This window comes from Heloderma suspectum, chromosome 2 (assembly GCF_057233095.1).
Source record: "Heloderma suspectum isolate Gila_16-S chromosome 2, 16-S_ref, whole genome shotgun sequence".
In the NCBI taxonomy this organism is placed as follows: domain Eukaryota; kingdom Metazoa; phylum Chordata; class Lepidosauria; order Squamata; family Helodermatidae; genus Heloderma; species Heloderma suspectum.
In genome coordinates, this window is record NC_139459.1 from 219366769 (window position 1) to 219383812 (window position 17044).

The window sequence follows — 17044 nt, forward strand, 5'->3', positions numbered from 1 at the left end:
GGAGTCCCTTTCTCCTGAGGAGGCCTCTTCTGGAGGTGAGCACTCCTTCGCACAGGAGCCCTGCTAGCCTGTTGCTTGAGGCGACCACACTCCCAGGGATCAGGGAGTGGCTCAGCCTCTGCCTCAGAGGCAGAGTCACTTTCTCTTGACAGGAATGGCCCTGCAGCCACCGCCCGGAGGGCTCAGGCTCCTGTGGGTCTGGTGACAGCCCTTGGTCTGGGGTGCCCTGGGCTTCTGAGGCCTCTAGCTCTTCCTCTGAGGAAGGACTCCTCCAGTGTGGGCATGACATCCAGTGGGGGCATAACAGCGCCTTTTTGAGAAGGAAGCTGCATGGTTGCTGTGGGGTGGTGAACGACCCCGAAGTGTCCCAAATGACACAGCAAATCACCCATGTAGATTGGGCCTGGGATCTGATATGAGGCAATGGATGTTGCTGTTTGTTGGAGTGTTTAAGCTGTGCCTCCAAATCTACTCAACCTGCATAACTAAATAAACTTGAATAAAGAAAACACCATAAGCCTCCAGTGACCTCCTTCCAAAGGAAATTGAACCCAAGTCAGCACTGCACCCTTTCGAATACCTCACTGCTCAGAGAAGTGGGGTGAGCGTAACAGTACTAGCGAGGTTACTATTGTGACTCAGTTTCTAGAGGGGTAGCCGTGTTAGTCTGTTGCAGCATGTAAGGAGCTGTCAGGGGCCACCATGCAGACCCCAGGTTTCCCCAGCTGCCCAGCGAGAAGATCCTGGCTCGCACGACACAACAATGCACGGTGGGGCATTGCCCTGTTTGTTTCAGGGTGTCTTGTCGTGACATCCAAACCTGGTTTCCTCAGCGCGGTTTGTTAACTAGGTAAAAGCCACCCTGAGAACTCATGGCTTGTTGTTGGGTTGTTCAGGCTGGCTTGTTTTCAGGGTGGCTTGTCATGATGTCCGAACCCAGCAGAGTGGCTTGTGCATGTTTTGTTGGAAAGGCCTACAGAGCCGCCTGGCAAGAGCAAGGAAAAACCCAGCCGCTCCTCACAGTGCCCTTCGCCCCTCCTCCTCTGGCTTGGCACTTCATTTAGCAACAACTGGCTTTATCCCCTTGTGAGCTGAATTAACACAGCTATGTGTGTATGTGTGATTGAATTACCTCTGCGTAAATGCACATGCCCCCAGTTTGGGATCATGGTGAGTCGGGGAAGGGGGATTTAAGCTTCCCGCCCTCCCTGTTTTCATGCTGACATTTTTCCCCACCTTGATGGAGGGGACACCCGATGTGACACAGCAAAAACAAGCAGGAGTCTTGTGGCACCTTAAAGGCTAACAAATATATTATGGCATAAGATTCTGTGGACTGTAGTCCACTTCATCAAGTGCAGCGAATCACTAACAACTCTATCATGGCATAAGCTTCTGTAGACTGTTGTCCACAAAAGTTTAAGGTGCCATAAGATTCTTTGTTGTTTTATCATGATTCAATGTTTCTCAGCAAGCTTCAGAAAAATATTGGATCTTGTTCAGGTTAACAGCCTGTTCTGCTTTTAATAAGTGTAGTTTTTTAGATCTAGACACTCAAATGTTGGCTACAGCTAATTGACTTTTTACAATGTTCCAATGAAAAACAGGGTAGGGAAAGTAAAATGTCCTGAAGACTTGCACTCTTTTCTGACTTAATGGATATTCAATTTCCTCTAAAAGCAATTCCTTCATTTAGACTATTAGACTACTGCCATCAGAGTACCTTAGAGGGACTGCAGAAACTGGATTTAGAGAGGTTAGCACTGATTTTTTTATGGAAGAAGGGCAGTGCTCACTCATTTTGTTGTCTGAGTGGAGCCCCAAAAGCAGCACACACAGCCCAAACTTGGGCCAACATTTTAAAGTCTTCCTGCATCTTCTGACACCAGTTCCCACCTTCATCTATTCCCCCCTCATGATACTGTCTGAAACTGGTCACTTCACTCTGCTGCATATTAGGGCACCCAGTTTTGTGGGGGGCTCCTTTGGACTCCATTCTGTGGATGTTTCACAGCATCTAGTTAAGACCATTCTGTTTTGACATGCTTTTGATACACGGATTAGTTGAAGTTATCCCCTCTTCACTGCTGTATATAGTTCAGTCAGGTTTTAATGCTGCCACTACCATTCACATTTCTTCATTTGCTATTTTAAGGTGCTTTTATTTTATTATTGCATTTTATATTATTGTTGGCTGACTTTGCATGACTGACTTTGAGCATTTCTACATGAGGCATTTATTGTGTGCTTGTGATTCCTCACTCACAGTAGTTTGTGGGTGGTTTACATGACATTGTCATCCTCCCGTGCCTTCTGACCATTATAGGAAAGTCTGGTATTTCTGTGAATGGCGGCATGAAAACCTGGTGTATTTGCACAATTCTACTATACCACAGCACCACTTAGTGGTTGTGTAATGGAACATATAGAAAGGCAGAGAAAGAAAACCCCCAGAAAAAAATATGTCTAAAGGAGCCGATTTTAATCCCGCAAAGAATCTGGAAACTGAAGCCTTAGTAAAGTGGTGGGTTAAAAGCCTCATGTAGAAAAGCCCTTTGTGGGGCAGAATGGCAGAAGATATAAATATTTCAATAAATGAATACATACATACATACATATGCAGTTTTTCTCATTTTTGTTTCCTTTTTTATTATCAAGGCTCCATAGATGTTCTCTAAATGCAAAAAGAATAGCAATATTCAGAACCCCTGCTCACTTCATCAAATAGATTTTACACAGCCATGGTTAATTTTCATTTATTTTCTTTCTCCCCCCCCCCCGCTTTTTTGTTAGAATTTTAATATTTTATTTGCATTTTCCAGCAATAACAAGTACATCAATCCCTCCCTCCAATCCCCAAAACTAACTAACATTGACCACAGAATCCTCCTGGACCACCTGGAGAGGCTGAGCATTGGAGACACCATAGTACAGTGGTGCCGATCCTTCCTCTCCAGCAGGTACCAGAGGGTAGTACTGGGAGAGGAGGTTTCGGACCCGTGGCCACTCATTTGTGGGGTGCCACAGGGTTCCTTCCTCTCTCGGATGCTATTTAACATCTATATGAAGCCGCTGGGGGCTATCATCAGGAGGGGTGTGGTGTCATCAATATGCGGATGACATGCAGCTCTACCTCTCGTTCAAATTTTCACCAGGGTTGGCTGTAGAATCCCTATCCAAATGTCTGGAGACGGTGAGTGGCTGGATGAGGAGGAATAAGCTGAAGCTGAACCCTGACAAGACCGAGGTACTTTTGGTGGGAGACAAGAGGAGGTGGGGGGATGTTGACCTGGTGGCTACCCTTGAAAGACCAGGTCTGCAGCCTGGGGGTCATTTTGGACTCCCAGCTGTCCATGGAGGCTCAGGTGTCAGCTGTGAGCCAGACAGCGCTGTACCAACTCCATCTAATACGGCAGCTGCGCCCCTACCTTCCTGACCATCTGCTCCCATCGGTAGTACATGCCCTGGTCTCCTCTCATCTAGACTACTGTAATGCGCTCTACATGGGGTTACCCTTGAAGACAGTTCGGAAGCTGCAGCTGGTACAGAACGTGGCGGCTTGCCTGATTAAAGGCAGCCGCCAGCATGATGACATCACTCCAGTGCTGAAGGAGTTGCGCTGGTTACCAGTTGTTTTCCGGGCCAAATTCAAGATGTTGGTTTTGACCTTTAAAACTCTATATGGTTCCGGCCCAGCCTATCTTAAGGAGCACCTCCAGCAACCCCAGACAGGCTGCTCAACAGGATCAGCCTCAGTTGGCCTTCTCTCTGTCCCATCAGCCAGGACAGCTAAGCTGGTGAGGACAAGGGAGAGGGCCTTCTCTGTGGTGGCCCCCACTCTGTGGAACTCCCTCTCTAGGGAACTCTGCCATGCCCCCTCTTTAATGAGCTTCCGCCACGCATTAAAAACATGGTTGTTCAGGCAGGCATTTGGGGTGGGTTAGGGTATTTTTAGAAATATGACATTTTAATGTAGAATTTTATTGTTTTAAAACTGTTTTATTGTACATTGCCCAGAGTGGCCGGGTGATCAGCCAGATGGGCGAGTAAGAAATTTAATTAATAAATAAAATAATTATAACAATATGTCAAATACAGACACACACATACATTTTCAATACACCTGTAAATAATACAATTAAAATATTGTATCTATAGTTAATTGGTCTGTTTCTATACCAGATTAGAATCTACTATGCCAAAAATCCAGTTGATTGCTGGAGGTCCATCTCCAACATTCAGTTCTAGGAAAAACATTAAGAATGGGTACCAAGTTGCTACAAAGTTATCTTCCTTTATTTCTCCTCTAGCCACATGAAAACGGATGGTTAATTAATTTCTCCGCCAGCACAACTGACCATAATCTATCAAGGTATCTCCAGAATGAAAGTCCTTAGGCATTTTTCCAAGTTCTAGCAATCTCAGTTCTCACAGCTCCTACATGCACCACCAACAATTCTTTATAACACAATCCCTCATTCTTCCCACTAAACAATGAGAACAGTAATAAAGTTTCGTTTGGAACTACCATTTGTCCTGTTACTTTACTCAGCCACTCTATTACTTCATGCCAGAATGTTTTGACCTTCAGACAGAAGATCCACATATGTTCAAGTGATCCCCTTATGCCACAGTTTCCCCAACACATGTTTGATAACTCACTATTAATTGTATATAACTTTGTGGGGCACAAATGCCATATGTGGACTATTTTTAATACCATGTCTTTAGACATGGCTGGCTTTCTTCACATGGAGCATTTATCCTGCGATTGAAATGGCTCCTTCACAGAGGTTTGCAGGCTCTTAACATGATGCCTTGTCCCTCCAGGGCATCTCCTGCCCTTTGGTCCATTTTTAAATAGATTGCAGACAAGGGGGTTCATCACACGGAGCTTTTATCCTGCTATTGAGATGGCTCTCTCACTGAGGTTTGCAGGCTTCTTAGATGATGCCCTTCCCCTCCAGGGTGTCTTCCGCAATTTCCCCCAGCCTATCCCATGTTTTCCCCAGATGCAATAAATGTGGTATTTTTTCCAGCCCACGGAACAGGAGCACCATGGCCTCCCTGTGAAATTCTTCAGTAGTGGAAGAAACTGCTCTATCTGCCTGCTGTGAGCATTTGTTTTCAGTTGCTGGGGGTGCGCACGGTCAGGATGACAAAGGCACTGAGGATGGGAGCAGGGCATGCAGGAGCAGATCTGACAGGCGTGAGGGCAAGAATCCCCTGTTGATTGCAACTGCTGCCTCCACTCAAGCCTTGCTGAGGATGGACTTCCCTCTCTTCTCAGTTGGAGGGAGAAGAGTGTAAAATGCCTCCATGCAACGGAGACACATCTTATCCACCACCCCACCAAGCTCAGAAGCGACGTCCTCTGTTGATTCAGAGCACCCTGTTAAGATCAATGAGGCTTACTCCCAAGTAAGTGTGCCGAGGGTTGCAGACTTATGGCACAATCTTACATTTTATGTCTACTCAGAAGTAAGTCACAGGTTTCCTGGGGGCTGCAAGAAAAGAGTACAGCAGAAGTTAAGCTTCAGAAACAAGAACCCACCCCCACCCCCACTCCTTTGCACACATGCCAGGGAGGGAGAGAGGGACTCCCTTGGTTCAAACCACGTGGCTGCCATGTAAAAAAGCCCTTCCTAATTCTGCAAAGAAACAGAAAGCAGGAAGCTCTGGAAAGTATGTGGATTTTTGCGGGGGGGTTGCTTAATGTAGAAATACTCATAGACTTATAGGGCTGCAAAGACCATATTCTTGCCCATGACTCTTCTGATATACTAATATTTAGGTTCGTTTCCCAAATCATCTTGGCTCCCATGTAATTACCATATTCATCCTCAACAATAGCCTTATAGATGACTCAGACTAATCCTTCTTTAAAAAACTAAACTCTTCGGTACAATAGTTTTCAAATATCATCTCTTATAGAACCTGACATATTATACAAGGGAGTTGCAAATTTATTACTTTGCATTAATTGGAACTAACTACTTCTTATCTGGGCCGTTTTATATTTTAATGATCTTAATGAAATCGGTTATAAATAAAATCAATAAATCTCCAAGTCTATAAATCCCAATTTCTTTCAAAGGTTTATATTGCGTGTATTTTCTTGAAAATTAAAATTGGGGTGTTCTGTAAGCAACTCTGTGACATGATTCCTGCCATGTGCAAGCCTGTGGTTGGATGAAAAGGCTAAACAAGGCTATGGGTCAGCTGCCAGCCTCATACGGTCTTTGGTAAGGAAGACCGTATGAGAACAGGTGGAAAGGCTGTTTCCATCGGAAACATCCATCGGAACAGGTGGAAAGGCTGCAACTTGACCAAATTCAATGTCATTCTCGGGTATGATGATCCCAGAATGCCGCCAGGAAAAGCAAAGAAAGTTGCTTACAACATTCCTGTATGTCTGGGGTGGGGAACCTCAGGCCTGTGGGTCACATCTGTCCCTCTGGGTTTCCCCAGAAGACCACGCCCCTTTCCCCCCAACCACTGATAATTTGGTGGTTTCCTGGCTTCTGGGCAGGTTTCCCCCAATTCTCAAAGGTCGAAATGCCCTCCCTAAGCCTCAGTGACTGGCAGCAGCAGCTCTCATCTTGGCATTTGGAGCATGTTGGCCCCTTGCCTTTGCTGTTGGCCCTGCCCTTTTTGCCTTCAGCCCTGCCCATCACTGGGATGCAGCTCCCAAGAGCTTCTCTGCAATTGAGTTCAGCCCTCGGGCTGAAAGAGGTTCTTTCCCCCTGCTGTAGGTGATTGGGGGGGGGGGGTGTTGGTCATGCAAAGGAACAACTTTGATTCTTTAACACTGAGATAATTACTTCGAGATTATTAACTTCAAGTAGCCACCTGCTTCAGACATCTATTAGAACTAGACAGAGCCGGCCCTACCATTAGGCAGAATGAGGCAGTTGCCTCAGGTGGTGTATGCATGGTGGTGTGGAGGGGGCAGCAGTAGCCCTCTGGCCATTCCGTTTGTTGGACAAAGCTGTGAGTTCCCGCCAGCCTCCTCTGTACTCCCTAAGCTAGCCCGCTGCCCTCAGGTGCGATGAAGGATGCTGTCACGGCATCAGTGTCGAAGTAAGAATCACCTGCCAGTCTGGTCAGCTTCTGCAGGTTAGAAGTGGGGGCACCATCTTGTCCTTTGCCTCAGGTAGCAAAATGTCTTGTGCTGGACCAAGAACCAGAGCATATTGGCAAGTGCCTTCTTCTCGATTAAGAAAGGCCAGAAAGCTTCAAGCACTGACAATGGGATCCATTTGTAAGTCCTGTATTAAATGTGCAGTTATGTTTCAGTAACTGCAACTTCAGAAACAAAGGCAGCCAAATCTGGGAGTGAATTCCAACTTTCCATTAAAGCATGGACACAGCTCCAGCTATGGGCTTTTTCCCTGAATCCTTCTCCCCAGTGGTTTCAATGTATTGCAGATAAGTCATACAGAGTGGTGGAATGGAATGCACTGAAGCTGTGCACTTTTCAGATCACTTTTGTTTCTTTGCCATAAACCACTGGAGGACCAAGGAGGAAGAGTGAAGAGTGAAAAATGCTGAAGTTGACCTGAGATGCCTCCTTCCTCCCATAATGTGATAGAAGGACTTGGAGCTCTGTTCCTGTTTGCATTTACCAGAAGCTCTTAATAATTTAAAAAGACCGTACTCCCAAGTGGGCCTTGAGTCATAGCCTTCTCACTTGCCGCTAACCAACAGATATATAAAGTCGCTCAGATTCGTCATGAATTGGACACCACCATTAATGCAGTTCCATTGGTAGAGGCGTTCAGAGCACCGTCTGGTCCAGTTTTATTGGATGAGTTTCAGTTACTGAGGCCTGAGGATGCGGACAAGGTGCTTGGCCAAGTCCGATCGACCACTTGTGTGCTTGACCCTTGCCCTTCATGGCTTATTAAGTCAAACAAGGAGGGGTTGTCCGGCTGGGTCCAGGAGGTTGTAAATTCCTCCTTCAGAGAGGGAGTGGTGCCTGCCGATTTAAAAGAGGCAGTAATTAGACCACTCCTGAAAAAGCCTAACCTGGACCCAGAGGATGTTAACAATTATAGGCCAGTGGCCAACATCCTCTTCCTGGGCAAGGTGCTTGAGCAGGTGGTTGTAGGACAGCTCCAGGCACTGTTGAATGAAACGGATTATCTAGATCCATTTTAATCGGGCTTCAGGCCTGGTTTTGGAACGCAAACTGCCTTGGTTGCCCTGTGGGATGACCTCTGCCGGGAGAGGGACAGGGGGAGTGCGACCCTGTTGATTCTCCTGGCCCTCTCAGCAGCTTTCGATACCATCGACCATGGTATCCTTCTGGATAGGTTGTCTGGGTTAGGAGGTGGAGGCACTGCACTACAGTGGTTCTGCTCCTACTTGGATGGCCAATTCCAGAAGGTGGTGCTGGGGGATTATTGCTCTGTGCCATGGCAATTGTGCCATGGGGTTCCACAGGGCTCTATTTTATCCCCCATGCTGTTTAACATCTACATGAAACCGCTGGGGGAGGTTATCCGGAGGTGTGGGCTGAGGTGCCATCAATATGCAGATGACACCCAGCTCTACCTCTCTTTCTCATCAAAACCAGGTGAGGCAGTGGCTGTTCTGAATCAGTGCCTGGGCACGGTAATGGACTGGATGAGGGCTAATAAACTGAAACTCAATCCAGACAAGACGGAGGTACTGTTAGTGGGTGGTTCGTCTGCCTGGCTAGGTGATATTCAACCTGTTCTGGAGGGGTTGCACTCCCCCTAAAGGATTAGGTTCGTAGTTTGGGGGTGCTCTTGGATCCAGAACTGTCACTTGAGGCACAGGTGAACTCAGTGGCACGGAGCACTTTTTATCAGCTTAGGCTGGTATACCAACTACGCCCTTATCTGGACAGAGATAGCCTAGCTACAGTTATCCATGCTCTGATAACTTCTCGTCTGGATTACTGCAATGCGTTATACGTGGGGCTGCCTTTGAAAATGGTCTGGAAACTTCAGCTGGTCCAAAATAGTGCAGCAAGATTGTTAACAGGGACTGGCCTGCGAGCTCATATTACGCCAGTACTTTTCCAGCTGCACTGGCTGCCAGTCCATTTCCGGGCCCGATTCAAAGTGCTGGTGTTAACGTTCAAAGCCCTTAACGGCTTGGGGCCAGGTTACCTGAAGGATCGACTCCTCCCATATGTGCCTGCCCGGATCTTAAGATCATCGTCAGCGGCCCTTCTCCGTGAGCCCCTGCCAAAGGAAGTGAGGCGGGTGGCTACTAGGAGGAGGGCTTTTTCTGCTGTGGCACCCCGGCTCTGGAATGAGCTCCCTAGTGAGCTTCACCTGGCGCCTACATTGTATTCCTTTCGGCGCCAGGTGAAGACCTTTTTATTTTCCCAGGCATTTTAGCATTTTAGCTTTCTAAATTTTTATCTTTGCTGTTTTAAATCTGTATTTTAAACTGCTACACTGCTGCTAGGTTTTATTGTGATTGTATTGTTATATTGTGGTTTTAATGTTCTATATATTTTAAATTGTTTTATTGTGTGTTGTTTGGTTTTAATTTTTGTGAACCGCCCAGAGAGCTTCGGCTATTGGGTGGTATAGAAATGAAATAAATAATAATAAATAATAATAATATATACATCTCATCCCTGTGACAAACTCATCAGCCTGCTCTTCCTTATCAGTCAACCCTTCACACAACGTACTTAATCTGTCACCACTTCTCTCAAGTGTGGGAGAAGAATGTGGAAATCTTTCATTTTTTGTGTCCTCTTTGCTCAATTTCCAGGTAAGTTTTACGTCGGGTTTTGCCTAAACAAATACAGTGTGTAGTTGAATGAAATTCGTTTAAAGATCAAGTCACTTTTCCATGACGATGGAGCAAGGGTGGGTTAGTGTCTGAATGAGGCACAGCAATGGATTTTTAATTCATACATTTCCATTAATAATGGACAGGCAGTAGACTGAAGACAGTAGCAAAGGGTGCTGCTGAGTGGAGTGATGGTTATGAATATAACCCCCTTTCCGTTTTATTCCCAGCAGGGGCTGTCTTCCAGTTGGACTATACACATCACAGTGTGGTTATGTATCTGAATATTTCCAATGAAAACAAGCTCCTTCTATATACCAGACCCAAGAAGGACTGGAGAGAAGCCTTGGACATCCATTTGGATTTTACCCTGGTCTCTATCCTGGCAGTGGTAAGAGACCAAACGCTCTGGCTTCAATGTGTGCCTCACCGTCAGACAAGCAAGGAAGGGGCAATGAGCAATTTGGGCACAATCCAACCATAGCGATTCAGTTTTACGTTCCACTGATTTCAATGACGGGGTTAACTGAGCGCATGAAATTGACATGTGCTTAAGTGTAGCTGTGTTTGTCTTTCATTTGTTTACAGGTAGAAAAGTTGCAGGTGATCACAACTTATTTCTGGCTGTACATGGTAAGAGTTATTTTTATCATAACCTCATCTCTCTGGTGAGTTTGTTCAATGTAGATGTTTTACACTTGTCCTTTTGTTTCCCTCCCCATGCACCCTACACCCTAGACATGGGAAAATGACTTTGTGTCTTGGGATCCCTCTGAATTTTGTAACATTACCCATCTTACTCTGCCAGCGGATAAATTCTGGGTGCCTGAAATCTCAATAGAGGAACGGTAAGGACGACCTCCCCTTCATGGATCACTGCCTTGTTGTGGTGAAGGGGCTTGCATAACTCAGTGAAGCCATAAGCTATGCCATGCAGGGCCACCCAAGATGGACAGGTCATGGTGGAGAGTTCTGACAAAATGTGGTCCACTGGAGAAGGAAATGGCAACCCACTCCAGTATTCTTGCCAAGAAAACCCCATAGAACATATCACAAGGCTAAAAGATATGACACCAGAAGATGAACCCCTCAGGTCGGAAGGTGTCCAATATACTACTGGGGAAGAGCAGAGGGAATTTCCAAGTAGCGCCAGAAAGAGTGAAGTGGCTGGGCCAAAGCCGAAAGGACACTCAGCTGTGGATGTGTCTGGAGGTGAAAAGAAAGTCCGATGCTGTAAAGAACAATATTGTCTAGGAACCTGGAATGTAAGATCAATGAATCAAGGTAAGCTGGAGGTGGTCAAACGTGAGATGGCAAGATGGAACATCGACATCTTGGGAATCAGCAACCTAAAATGGACAGGCATGTGCGAATTTAATTCAGGTGACCATTATATCTACTACTGTGGGCAAGAATCCCTTAGAAGAAATGGAGTAGCACTCATAGTCAACAAAAGGGTGGGAAAAGCAGGACTGGGGTACAATCTCAAAAATGATAGAATGATCTCAGTACGAATCCAAGGCAAACCATTCAACATCACATGGAACAACTGATTGGCTCACAATTGGGAAAGGAGTATGACAAGGCTGTATATTATCGCCTTGCTTATTTAATTTATATGCAGAGTACATCATGAGAAACGCCGGGTTGGATGAATCACAGGTCGGAATTAAGATTGCTGTCTTCCCCCCTCCTAACTACTTGGAGTATTTGTGTGTTTCCGCTCCTGTGGTGGAGTATGATTGAGTCAAATGTAAGCACTTCAATCCCATTGAATAAATGGGAGAGAGGTAAACATGATCTTAACTCTCTCACTGAAATCAGCAAAGGGATGAAAAAGTGTTTAATTCAGTTTAGATCATGCCTCTGCCTTGAAATGCTTCTAGCCCTTGCCAAGGCTAGGGGGCCTTTTAAGAGTTGCATAGAAGTGAAAATTCTGTCGGATGTGGCTTCTTCCATCATAGAATAGTAGGGTTGGAAGGGGCCTACAAGACTATTGAGTCCAACCCCCAACTTAATGCAGAAATTCAAGTCATCTCTGACAGATGGCTGTCCAGCCGCGTCTTGAATACCTTCAGTGTGGGAGAGCCCACCACCTCCCTGGGTAATTGGCTCCATTGTCGTATTGCTCTAAAGGTCAGGAAGGTTTTCCTGATGTTCAGCCAGAATCTGGCTTCCTGTAACTCGAGCCCATTATTCCGTGTCCTGCACTCTGGGATGATGGAGAAGAGATCCTGTCCTTCCTCTCTGTGACAACCTTTCAAGTACTTGAAGAGCTCTATCCTATCTCCCCTCAGTCATATCATAATGCTTATTTGGGCTAGATCTGTTGCTTGTGTGGCATTCATTTGCATCCTATGCATATCTACTCAGAAGTAAGCCCCACTGAATTCAATGGGGTTACTCCCAGGTAAGTCTGTATAGGATTGTTGACTTAATTGTTGATGTGCTGTCTGCTTTTTCAAGTTCTAAACAGGTAGCCATGTTAGCCTGTTGCAGCAACAACAACAAAGTTGTCCTGTGGCACCTTAAAGATTAAAGGATATACGTGGCATAGGCTTTCATGGCTAGGGTCTATGTCAACCTTGTGTGTACAGAAAAAAATGTAAACAGTGGGGCCAAAGTACAGCCTGTATATATTTAAGGACAGCTTAAATATATTTGATTGATTGCATTTATATCCCACCTTTTTTCCTCTTGCAAGGAACCCAAAGCAGCTTATATTATCTTTATCCTCTCCATTTTATCCTCACAACAAGAACCCTGTGAGGTAGGTTGGGCTGAGAGTCTGTGACTGGCCCAAAGTCACCCACTGAGCTTCCATGGCCGAGTGGGGATTAGTCAAATACCCTCACCACTACACCACACTTTAACAAAGCAAAGCTAGGATGATCATGTTATCAACACTGTAGCGGTACCCTAAGTAAGACTATGTCTGGATCTAACCCAGTAATAATACATTAATAACTTAGAAGTCATGACTAACTTCAGTCCCATTGATTTCAATAGGTCTTTTCGAAGTATGACTAAATAAGGATCCAACCCTTTGTTTTTATGAGTTTACACATCTTTTGCTAAATCTCTGTTTTACTTGGCTTTTAACTAAGTGACTCTGTTTTAGGTCCAATGAAGAGAAGTCAAGAACAAGCCCATTCCTCCAGGTGTTTTCCAATGGAACAATTATGCAGTTCCAGGCTTTTCACCTGACTTCATCTTGCAGCCTGCACATCTACATGTTTCCCTTCGATAAGCAGAGCTGCAACATCACGGTCCTCTCGCCCATGCATTCAGGTAGCTGCGAGCAGCACAGTGTCTCTCAAGTGTGTTTGCCATGTGATGTCTTGTGTGCACATTGGGCCACAACTCTTCCTTCTTACATCCATCTCCCCCCCCCCCCCCGCCAGTCTCCTGTCTTCCTCCAACACCCAAACATAACATTCTTGAGTCTGGAATACCCATCCCGCTGCATTCTACCCTCTGTGGAGACTCCTTCAACTCCCAGCATTAAGTGAACCATAGCAGCCATCTTCTGCTGCTGGTAACCTTGGCTGCTGCCACAGCTCCATTGGAACTCCCAGGATGTTGCATATTCCCACCAAGCATATTCCTCTGAGCTGCCCCATTGGTTTTATAGAGTTTCTAGTTCCTGCCAGGGGTGTTTGGGAAGGGTAGTTTCTAGTCCAAAGTAGGGCAGTGAGACTATCATTGGGGACTGGCCAACATGATCATATTGTTATGCTCCTACACCCCAGTTCTGAGAGGGGAGGACTTGCAGGGGCTTCAGCGCTTATGCAGACTTCAGTTTCCTGGAAGGAGGGCACTGGAGACTTGTGGTGCTTCTTTGATGAAGGTTTATTTACACTTGGCTCAGGATGAAGGCCTACAACATCACCAGTCCAAGCAATCCCCTGCTTCCTCTGAGCTGCCCAGCGATCTCCTTCTGCCAGATAGAAGCTGCTCTCCTTTTGTCTTAGATTCACCCCCTCCCCCCAGATCCATTTCCTCCTAGCCCCTCAGGCCTTGTAGAACAAAGGTTACCAATTCAAGATAACCTTTGGGTAACTTGCCCAAAAGATTGCATTGGGGGGAATCCTCAGTCTCTTTGTACTCAGCAGCACTGAATGGCAAGGGTCCTCTGGAGACAATATAGACTGATCCCAAACACATAATATTATGCCAGTACTCTTTCATCTGCACTGGCTGACAGTCCATTTCCAGGCTCGATTCAAATGCTGGTACAAATATTCAAAGCCCTAAATGGCTTGGGGCCAGGTTACCTGAAGGATCATCTCCTCCCATATACACCTGCCCAGAACCTAAGATCAGCTTCAGCAATCCTTCTCCAGGAGCCCCTGTCAAAGGAAATGAGGTGGGTGGTTGACTAGAAGAGGGCTTTTTCTGCTGTGGCACCCTGGCTGTGGAATGAGCTTCCCAGAGAGGTTTGCCCTGGTGCCTCCATTGTGCTCATTTCAGTGCCAGGTGAAGACCTTTTTACTCTCCGAGGCATTTTAGTTTTTCAGTTTGTTTTTATCTAGTATTGTATTTTAAATTTTTGCACTGCTGCTAACTTCTGTTGGTTATATTTATTTTAATATTGTAGTTTTAAACTTTTATATTGTATTTTATCATCTGTATTTTATTGCCTAATACTTTGTGGTTTTAATTGTTGTGAACCACCCAGAGGGCTTTGGCTATTGGGCAGTAAAAAACAAAACAAATAAATAAATAAATTATTGGCGCAAGTTAGAATTGCCAGTCTTTCTGGGCACTGGGTCCTTCCAGCCTTCCTCTTTACCTACTCCTCATGGATCAGTAAGGTTGCTGAACAGCTAAGTGAATGGGTAGGCTCTTGGAATGTGCAAATTCACATCAGCTTGGACTCATAGAATCATAGAGTTGGAAGGGGCCATTAGGCAATCCAACTCCCAGTGCAGGAATCCAGTTTAAAGCATCCCTGACAGATAGCTGTCCACTCTTTGATTGAATACCTCCAGTGACAGAGAGCCCACCACCGCCTTGCAGAACAAGTGAATACAGGAAAGTATTTTATATTGATTACACACACAAAGAAAAGTAAAATCAGACCTATTTCTGCATACAGGCTTAGATGGGTGACAAGACAAGCGGGTCCTGCAAACTTTCCTAAGTATTATCCAAGGATACTTGTATCTTTAGAGGAACAGAACTCTCCCACCCACACCTGGGATGGGCAGAATCCTGACACTGGACAGAAGCATGAATACTGACAGCATTCATAGGCAAAAGGCTTCCTTTTTCAAAGGGATCTCAGACCCTTGGAGCAGATAGTAATTTCAGCCCATACATCTGGTTCGCAAGGATGCCATAGCCGGGTGATTAAGCCAGGTACGTTTATTTCAGAGCAAGTGCCCAACAAAGGGATGATGTGGGAGATTCATGAATGGATATCCTGACATCTTCTATTCTTTTTCAAAAAGAAGCTGCAGGAGTGGGGGTGAAATTTAGACTGCAAGGGCAACATGGTGAGAGGAGGTTTTAACCCTTTCCTCCCCCCCATGCCAATTCCACTGTGCAACATGCATGCACACATTACAAGCTGCTAGGAAAAATATGCATGCAAATGGGCATGAATGTGATGGGGTGCTTGCACACTGAAATCCTTGTCTGGACATGCAGAATCACAACTAAAGCACCTGCCCTTTGCCTTCTTTCTGTTCCAGCTCAGGAACTGAGAATGCAGAATAGTAAAATTCTCTTGAAGTGGATGCCAAAAGTCGCAACATCTACTTAACCAATGGGGAGTGGAAATTCAACAGAATCACATTTTCCAATGAAATGATATCTGGTTTGGAGATGAACTATAGCGTAGTGACTTATCAGGTATAACTTGATGAATTGCCCATCCGGGCTTTTATTTTAATTGTTTAATATGAGAAATGTTATAGATCTTCTTGTTTATGCCCAAATGGGAATTCTGTTGTCACTGTCAAGGATGAAACCCCGTAAGCCAAAATGTGCTGCATAAGAACCCAGCGAGAGAACATTGATTCTGTCTGGGACTCAAGACCACCAACTTCATTATAGATCCTGACCACCCAAAGAGGAGTTGTCAGATTGTAAAGTAAAAAATACTTCAGACCACAATTTAAAGAATATAATATAATTTCAAGAATATCCCCATTTTTAAACTGGGAAAACCTGGGATTTTTTGGATACTTTACTGATCTGGGGTTCCTTAATGAGCTGATCAGTAATGGGACATATTTCCCCAAAACACACCTTGCCCCATCCATATTGATCTTCAGTTACAATGTGCATCTACAGGAAATGTTTCTTCATATCGAGTAGGCATGAACTGAGCATGCAACCTAACACATGACTTATAATGCAATCCTAGATATGTCAACTCAGAAGTAAGTCCTGTTGAATTCAATGGGACTTATTCTTAGGTAAATTGTAGGATTGCACTATCAGAATACTTGACAGAAAAGTCAGCGCGAAAAAGGTTCCCTAAGGCTGCAGTTCTGTAAACCATACTGGGAGTAAGCTCTATTGAATTTGATGGGACTTACTTCTGAGTAGACATGTATAGGATTGCACTGTGAAGATAGAAAGTCTGAGAACCATTGCGCTACATGATCCTGATTCCATTCAGTTAAAAATAATCCCAGTTATCAAGGTTCAGAAAACTGAGTGAGGATTCCCTGCTATGAGCTAATTCTCAGCTTTATTTTTGTTGTTTGGTATTGTCTTTAAGTAATTTGATTTGCTTATTTGTTTTTAATCTCCCAACAGCTTTTCATGCAGAGGCGCCCAGTTCTATATGTGCTCAATCTGATCATCCCAACCTCTACTCTCTTCTTTCTGGATTTGGCTGTTTCCTGCACTTCTCCCAGTTCTTCTGAAACAATCAACTTAAAGATCACATTGATCCTAGAAATCGCTGTTTTGTCTTTGATTCTGAATGAGATTCTGCCAGCTTCTTCAGATGAACCCCCTATAATAGGTAACAACCATAATTTCAAGTGAGACTATAATAAATGTGATTGTAAAAAACTATGTATTATATAGGAGCTATTAGGTATCAGTACTCATGAGGAACTTTCAGACATCCTAGTGGAAAAAACTGCACAAGGCTAGCAATTCATAAGAATGTCACATAAGATGAGCCCTGCTGGGTCAGGCCGAAGGCCTGTCTAGTCCAGCATTATATTTCAACAGTGGCCAACGAGAAGCCTATGGGAAGCCCACAAGCAGGACCTGAGGGGATTAGCACCCTTCC

At 45.0% G+C, this 17044-nt stretch overlaps 1 protein-coding gene across 1 annotated transcript; it reads left to right on the forward strand.

Moving 5' to 3' along the window:
- The first annotated feature begins 6259 nt into the window (after positions 1-6259).
- LOC146354047 (5-hydroxytryptamine receptor 3A-like) lies at positions 6260-16791 on the forward strand. Its single transcript, XM_084829781.1, has 5 exons — positions 6260-6409; positions 10372-10416; positions 10522-10631; positions 12905-13103; positions 16558-16791. Exons 1-5 carry the CDS (start codon positions 6260-6262, stop codon positions 16789-16791), a joined length of 738 nt encoding a protein of 245 aa, XP_084685907.1.
- The last annotated feature ends 253 nt before the right edge of the window (positions 16792-17044 follow it).